Source organism: Athalia rosae, chromosome 1 (genome assembly GCF_917208135.1).
Source record: "Athalia rosae chromosome 1, iyAthRosa1.1, whole genome shotgun sequence".
Lineage (NCBI taxonomy): Eukaryota > Metazoa > Arthropoda > Insecta > Hymenoptera > Athaliidae > Athalia > Athalia rosae.
In genome coordinates this window covers 416227-424316 of record NC_064026.1, presented here as the reverse complement: position 1 = coordinate 424316, position 8090 = coordinate 416227, and the positions used below count along the sequence as shown (strand labels likewise).

The window sequence follows — 8090 nt, the reverse complement described above, 5'->3', positions numbered from 1 at the left end:
ATCCAGATGCGAAATATTGGGATTACTTGTCTATACTAGAACAGGATTGAAAAAATATAACACTACAGTAATAGAAACAATGCATTTATTTAACAACAAAATGGGAGTTACAAAAAAATAATTTCATAGTATTGACTTATCCAAAGGTTTGGAAAAGTTGGTGTGGCTTGGAACATTTCAAAATACAAAGTGAGAAATTTGAGTATAAATGCAAATTCAGTTTGTTGTTATCTAAATTTATATACTTGAATTACAGTGTTGTTAATAGAGTCAAAAATTATCTGTAGTAAATTGCTTATTATAGTTGATTTTGGCACTTGGGATAATATTGAAATATACATAGCTTATTTTAATAAGTAAGTTTAAGGTCTGTGAAAATGTCTCAAGAAACTTCAATAATATAGCGAGGTTTGGGTATTGGAAAGATCAGTTTACATGTAGTTTGCTGAATATTTAAGTACCCTATTTCTCGGACGCACATCATAGGTGGAAGACTAGTTATTAGGACACAGACCTCCTACATGACTTGTTTTTTAATAGTGTAGCATAGCTTTACAGCCAACACAGCCATATTTTCTCTTATCACCTGTGGGTTTGTGTTCACCTTACATAAAAATTAATATGAAAAAGACTTAGCCAAACCCGGACTAGAAAGAATTGAGACTTGGTTTCTTATACATTTCGAACGTGGTTTGAGAGAATCCAATTCAAATTTATATCTATTCGCCACAACAGGAATTTTCTTCGGATTTTTTGATTTATTGAACATTGGTTTTTGTGGCGACAAGTTGACAATGGCCCCTGAATCATGGTTGGGCCCATAAATTTTTTATAAAGCTACCGGAATGTATGCATCGAAGATAGTTTGGCAGAATAAATTGAAAAGTTGGCCCAACTAGAAGAAACGTTACCTGTTCATCTACGATTCTGAGTAAAAATGAATACAACAGATCGCTGAATACAAAGTATCAACAATAGTTTTGACAATGGGTATGAATATCCGGACTTTTTCTCTCATTCGATTAACGATCTTTCATAAACCAGAAGAGCTCATCCATGAACTCTTCTTATGTGAAAACATGGGATTGAATGTCCGTCAAACTTATCCTGACATCCAATAACAGTATTACAAACTTAACTAATACAACGATTTTTTTTTCTTGTTCAGGAATTACCTCAACTTTAATGAGTATTTTTATAACTTTTTTTTGTGGTTGTTTCCGTTCTTCAGAGGAAAGATTAGCGTGTAGAACTTTACTCTCGCTTCTTTCGATGGAAAATATTCCGTGAGTACAACCAATGTATATCTTTTTTTTTATTTTTATTTTCATTTAAAATTAGAATAACGTTATTCAATTAATGATCATTAGCGATATGTAATTTTGCAACCAAAATTTTTTAAGTATCATTCAAGCCACTTTAGCTCTTTGAGCTTCGTAGTTTTTATTTCATTTATACTTGTTTTTTTAATCATTATTATTATTTTTTTTTATTATTATCAAGTGTATATAAGTAAAACTCTTGTCACTTTTTATTATACTTTCTTCGTTCACAAGTACTCTGTACTAATAGAAATATTTTTAAGGTGTTGTTTTGCAACTACAGCAACCATCAAGGCACCATATATAGATTTTAATGCACAACATCTTTTATGAACTGTCAGAGTTCTTGCCGATAATAAAAGCCTTATAGTGTCGTTTTGTTGGGGGACTCTCTTGGCTTTGTAGAATATCTTATAATCCCCATCGATTGCTCATTTTACCATAAATCGTTAAAATTGCAGTATGAAAATAAAGCTGCTAGGTAAAGTTTCATGACATTTAATTGCGAAGTTGATGTTCCATTCCGAAAATTATATTGCACCTTTATTTATTGTCCAGTCAATCGACTTGAGGCGCGTAGTATATCGCGCAAGGCCCCTTTCCAAAGCTATACAACAATAATTTAGCACCATGTTCTGTAAACGACTCTGCAATCGCAAGTTTGAAAAAGCTACCGTTCGAGTAAAAAATTTATCACAAAATAATTCTGCCCTATGAAAAATAGATCGTAACAAAATCTTTCATACCAAGGGTTTCTTTAAATGTATGTATATCGACGTGGCGCAACGGGCTTTAAAGAGCCAATAGAAACACAAACTACCAAAAAAATTGGCAGTCGAATAAATAAATTCCCTAACTACTGACTACAGAGCATTTCTAGCAAGCTTTAAAGCTACGTTGTATTGTACACCGTTCCTGTGTCCAATTTAACAAAAATGCTGCTAAGGTCGTAGTTCTTTTTCAGCGTATAATAAGACCTTCTGAAAACTTGTTTGATACGTTCAAAGACGTCCGGATCATAAACCGATCTCGCTGTGTTAGTCAAATCAAACGGCTCTGAAAGATATCACATAATGCTGACATATTCTCTACCGAAAATAGAATCCAAAGATGAAGGGTTACGTGATGGATTTTGTTGCTCACCTTCTATGCAAAGATATTTCCACTGATGTGGGTCATTCTTGTATGATCTAGCCCTTCGACATTCTTCAATTGGCATCTTTGTGGCCATTCGCACGGAAATAGCGTATTGGCTGAAACTGTTTGAAAAAAAGTCGTAATCAATGTCACCTATTTCTGACTTGAGATGTATGAATTTTATCTACGGTGTTGCAAGTCTCAGCAGCGCCACAAGCAATGAATTTCTTTACAATATAGTTTGTGCCAAAGCTTTCAACATACGTTACACATTGGGGTGTTAACTCACTAATTTCAGATGTATTTTGATTATCTTGTGTTAAAACAACTTACTCAAATCTAACGTAGTATTCGAAAAATTGTAGTAGAAGTTCACCAAGTGACAAAGAGTTGGAAGATATAAAACCGGAAACCGGTGTGCCCAGATCTTCGTGAATATCAATTGTGTGGATGTCCGTGTGAGGACCGAATTTACCTTCATAAAGCGAATGAAGACAAGGCAAGATTGACGGATTCACACCATCTAAAATAAAGTTATCACATCTATTGAAGCAAAATATTGTTTACCGCACTCTCATAGGTATGCGCACGCATTTTTATACTTGATAAATACTTTCATGCCCAACACTATGGTAAAACGTAATCAATTTCAACTTTGATTAGGAAAATGAAAGAAACTTACATTGCAAGAAATGTATAACCATCAGCACCAAAGAATAGCTCGAAATGGTCATATTCTTAGCATCGTTGATGTCTTGGCACTGCGCCCAGAGTTTCACCACCAATACCAAAGGTCTGACCCGCCAATCTACTGTGAGTTAGAAGATCACATTGGTTACTAGTTAATTTGATTCAATTTACAGGTGGTCATTCGAGGTACTAACGTTGTGAGTAGCAATACAGCAAATGTGTATTTCTGATTCCGACAGCATTATTGCAATTTAAATCGACATCCAAACTTTGCATTGAATCTCGGAATTTCAGAATTGGCACCTTAGCTTGTATCAGTTCAAGGTTTTCAATAAAGTCTGCAATGCAACAATACAAGAATTTCCAATCTCATACTAATCGAATACACTGAATAAAAGCTATTAAACAGTTGTTGTCAGGAATTGGTACACGTAAGCAAATAACATACCACATCTCTTCAGGCACTTTGAAATCTGTTCTAAATGTCCAACAGCTTCATTCCGTTGATCCATTTCTGTGTGTCTTACCAAGAGGCACATATCCACGTCACTATTATCTGATCCAAACCCACTCATTGTTGAACCCACCAAAAATAATCCGTATCTTGGAAATGCCGTCTGAGGATAAAAGTATGTAAAAATTATTATTATCATCAGTTGATGACTATGAAAATTCGACTAGTCGATAGAAGGAGGTGCTATCGAATGTCTTCAAATTGTATTTCAAATGTTTGAACAGGGCACTTACTTTGATGTAAATATACAAATATTTCCAAAGCATCATTTTATTCCTGTAGGTGGTTTCACTTTGTTGATTTGACATGAATTTTTTCCAAACATCTCGCGACAGAGCATCCCAACTAGACCCAGTCAATAAATTTTGAGGTGTTTTTCTAACCTCGACAAGATGAGATCGTGCTAGAAATCTATCCGGTGCAATATAACATCTGGGATACATGTTGCAAGTGGGCAATATTACTCCTGCAAATTTTCTTCCTCTCTGGGCTCTTTGTGCAGGTGGACTATTTCTTCCCGAATGATATCTTCTTTTACCTTGGTAGTTTTGCGCTTGTGATCGCGCAGTAGGTATAGCATTATGGTAGTAGTTGACAGGTCTTTGATTCTGGTAAAATTGATGTGCTGAAGCACTAGAGATGAGTCCACTATTAGAGTTTGTATTATTATTACTCACACTATTTGTCAATAGATGAACTTCATGCAATCGTTTCATGCCCTGTTCAGCAGAAGATGCAACTGAATCACGTTCATCAGAACTTTCGGTCTGGCTACCATCAGTTTGGTGTTTATTAGGTGTTGGAGAACGTGAGCTGAAACCGCTATCGCTGTTGTAAATATCGTTTTGTGATGTCGGTTCTCGGTAAGTATTTTTCTTGCCACATTTGTTGTTCCAATTTGGTTTTTTAATGGACCCTGTACTGGCAGGTCGGAAGTTTAGATGTGGTGGTGGCATTGGAGATAAATTATTTGTAGGATTGTTCCTTCTTTGCCATGCATTGTTAGAATAACTTCCGCTCTGCATGCTGTACACTGTGCGACGCAATGGTGGAATGTCAACACCCATCAGTTGCAGCAGCTCCAAAGGATGAGACCCTGTCTGAAAATTGGGTAGTAAATTCGGTTGGCCACCAAATTGTGAATATGTAAGAAGAGAGCTTGACAGAGTCATTGTTTTGAAACTGGTTGCTACTAATATGTAAGCAGCCTATGTATAAGTTATAATACACAACTTACACATGAAAATTTGACAGAGCAGCAAATCCAAATAAATGGTCATAAATTTTGGCAAGGCAAGTATAAAAATACAATGATCTTTCAAGATAGCAAACAGCACATTACAAATAATAGGGGATCAGTCAGAATGAGAAAAAGTTTAAAACATACCTGTACTACATGATGTCTATTTTGATCATTACCATCCCGAGCATACAGACTATATTCTGTTAGGTGTGGTGAATTTATACCGTTGTTATGTACAGTATGAGTTTGTGCTGGTGGAAATTGTGTATTTCCTCCCTGTTGTTCGCCTACCGTTTGCATCAACATGTGTGGGGAATACGTCGAGTGATACATAGCCAAATAAGCAATATGAGAAATTTCAAAGCTCTTAATGTATCTCACAAGAATGCAGGAGCCACAACTGAATATGCACACAGGTGATTAATTGGAATCACGTAATGTCAAAGAAACTTACTAGACTGGCAGCAGTGCAAGCATCTAAACCATGTTAATAGGAGAATTAAGAAAATGAGACAGTGCATAGAATGCTCAAATACTGTTCATACTTTGATTACGATAATGGTTCGGTTTGATGGAATCATGAATGATCCCAACAAAAAAGTCCTATTGGAAATTTAATGCATAATGTAATTAATGAACCCTCAGGATCACCAGTACATTTTGTTTACAACTTTGTTTAAATGACAGTTTACTAGTGAAAAATTTTCATTTTTTTCTACACTTTTCACTAGACTCTTGAATGCACGCTCAGAATAATAGAACTCTGTTAAACTCGTTTGAATAACTTTTTTCTGTATCATGAACACCTTTTTATAGCTATGTGACTTCTGTTATCAGGTATCGCAATGAGAGATTGATTATTAAGAAAGGCCTGTTATTTGAAATAATCCTCATACAAATATGGAAAAGCTGATAGTTTACAGAATTCCATAAAGTCCCTGGAAAAAAAAATCCAGTAAAATTTCAACATACTTTTAGATTAGAAATTTGTGTAGAATCATAGTTGAGCCATCACCGACAGATGAAAGTAAAAAGGACGCGCACGATACCGGCTTAGCGCATCATTTTCGCAAATAGGTTACACGAACAGTTTGTCCTAATTCAAGAATCGGTACATGTAGCTTGATGAGTAATCGGTCTTTTGATTGTGGAGCCTCGACTAATATGGAATTTGAAACTGAATATATCATTTATTAAATAATTTTGATGCGCGATGCGAGACTCGCTCGAAAAGACAGTAACATACAGTACGAACGAGGGGTAATTCAAGAAAGATTACATGCAATACGTTTGTGACAGTAGGAAGTTCGTGATCTCTACAAGTTCAAAGATCATATCTAGCCTCTTCTAAATGAGCGGTAAAATCATAAGCGCCAGAAAAGGCCATGTATAGAGAATGATAATACCTGTTTTCAATAGCACATATCCTCCATCGCCATGTTGCGAGCCATTGAACGCAGGATACACACAGAAAGCAGGTCAAACTAGGGTCAAGATTTCGAACTTCTTAGCAGCGTTGACCCACGTTGACCCACCGTGGAGATGACTGAACCTTAAAGATTCGTTTGGCTGTCAGATTGTCGGCGGTCTTTTGCAGCAATTACGTGCAATGGACCGTACTACTAGGATTACACCATGAATTGAATTTTTTTTCTCTAAACGTAATTTTCAAATAATTTGATCATCCTAAGCGCATGCGATATTAATTTTCCAACCGCTTTTGATCTGAATGGAAGACAGAAATCGCGAATCGCTGACAACACCCACGGGCACCTTGGTAGTGTAGTGCTATCCACTGTAAGTGGTCTGTGGTACTATATCCATAGAGTATTATGATTGAACACGAGGACGCGCCACTGTCCAGAATTCAATTTATCATGTAGACTAGCTGAAAGTTGAGCCGAAATTCAAACCATTTACAACTTTTTATTCTGGCTATCAATAATCCAATGGATGTGATGATCCTCTGAAAAGAAAATTACACTCAGGGAATGTAGCTGTAGGTCGGATTCATTGAAGGATATAGCATAACTTTTGTAAGTTGGTTGGTTGTACAAGATTTGTCTCAGCAAACAGAAAATTGCATTTCAAAGTGCTGTAACTAAACAGCTTATATCTTTCCCTTAATATCTCTTCCTTCGAGTTATCATATGCCAGGTATCTCTATAACCTTTTGTGTAACTGAAGTCTCGAATCACGATGCTGAGACCTATCCAACTTATTAATGGCAGGAAAACAATGAATCTTCCAATCTCCCATCATACTGATCAGTTGAAATCTAAGATCTGATTACAGTCAAAGAACTAAGCACTACAGAAGAACGAAAAAAAAAACAGTACCTATCTGCTCAATGTCAAAATCTTTGATGAAAATTCAAGGGGCTTCGTACTCATGAGTAAATCAAAAGCAGTTGACAAGTGATAAGTTGGCTGAAAGTGCATAAACACAACGGATTTGTTGGAAAAATAGTAAAAGTCGACTCCCGCAAAGTTGTATCCTGCGATAACGTTATATCGCCGTGACTGGTTCCCGGGCTTCTGGAGAGCTAAATTCGTGCAAGAGCAAAGTGAAGCCATGGCGATCCTAGAACTGTCGAAGGTCAACACCACGACGAAAACGTACAGAAGCTCAGAGTTGCTGCCTCGTCGGATCCATCGCCACAGCACTCCTGTTCTCCTGGTACTCGTTCACCAGAAATGCGGTGGTTATGGACATACGTTAGTAAAAAATGAACCCTCTTCTTGGATATATTCTCTTGTGGAAAGGATAACCTTACCGTTTGCCAGGCCCCTCAATACCCCATTCACTCTTTGCCGAGAATTTTGATTATCTTTCCGGCGAAGGTGCTCAAAGTCATTCGATTCATCGGGAACCTCTTCATTGGACGTCATTATATTCTGGCGCCACTCTGTTGCGCAGGTTAAGAGCACTCAGTTGCAATTGCGCAGGTCCGCTGACGCAATATGACGTGACTACGGGTTTAAATTAGGTAGCTCTTGCAAGTGATTGTCATTCCTACGATGACGAGCAAAGCTTTAATGTCTTATGATATCGAATATTAGCTTTTGCAAAGATTATATTCTTTCACAAACAGCAGCAACGTCTCATAATCTGAGTCACAGATTAACAAAGAGTATTAAAATTCCCGTGGAATTCAAATACATCTCAGTCAGTCACTCATCGT

At 36.7% G+C, this 8090-nt stretch overlaps 1 protein-coding gene and 1 long non-coding RNA gene across 4 annotated transcripts; one reads left to right on the top strand and one right to left on the bottom strand.

The window, feature by feature from the left end:
* Positions 1-68: 68 nt before the first annotated feature.
* Positions 69-7371, bottom strand: LOC105693371 (poly(A) RNA polymerase gld-2 homolog A-like). 3 transcript variants are annotated; one of them, XM_012413223.3, is made up of 9 exons: positions 6313-7371; positions 5051-5844; positions 3897-4763; positions 3598-3766; positions 3344-3487; positions 3142-3270; positions 2793-2982; positions 2466-2581; positions 69-2378 (listed from the first exon to the last, which is right to left on the bottom strand). In XM_012413223.3, the coding sequence occupies exons 2-9, from the start codon at positions 5237-5239 to the stop codon at positions 2215-2217; spliced, it is 1968 nt and encodes a 655-aa protein (XP_012268646.2). In that variant the 5' UTR covers positions 5240-5844; positions 6313-7371; the 3' UTR covers positions 69-2214. The 3 variants fall into 3 exon arrangements, with proteins under 3 accessions (XP_012268646.2, XP_012268650.2, XP_020712232.2); XM_012413227.3 differs by lacking the exon at positions 5051-5844; XM_020856573.2 differs by lacking the exon at positions 3344-3487 and having other exon boundaries at positions 5051-7371.
* On the top strand, positions 2904-3460 carry LOC105693374. Its single transcript, XR_001103465.2, has 3 exons — positions 2904-3039; positions 3123-3252; positions 3323-3460. It is a non-coding gene; the product is annotated as an uncharacterized LOC105693374 (long non-coding RNA).
* Positions 7372-8090: the final 719 nt, after the last annotated feature.

What these genes read in the sequence shown, in the direction of transcription:
- LOC105693371 (XM_012413223.3), bottom strand. Translation starts at nt 5,239, where the DNA reads ATGTATCACTCGACGTATTCCCCACACATGTTGATGCAAACGGTAGGC. An exon ending in ATAGACATCATGTAGTACAG is followed by an intron (nt 4,764 to 5,050) that starts GTATGTTTTAAA and finishes CCCAATTTTCAG; the next exon opens with ACAGGGTCTCATCCTTTGGA. An exon ending in GCTGTATTGCTACTCACAAC is followed by an intron (nt 3,271 to 3,343) that starts GTTAGTACCTCG and finishes TCTAACTCACAG; the next exon opens with TAGATTGGCGGGTCAGACCT.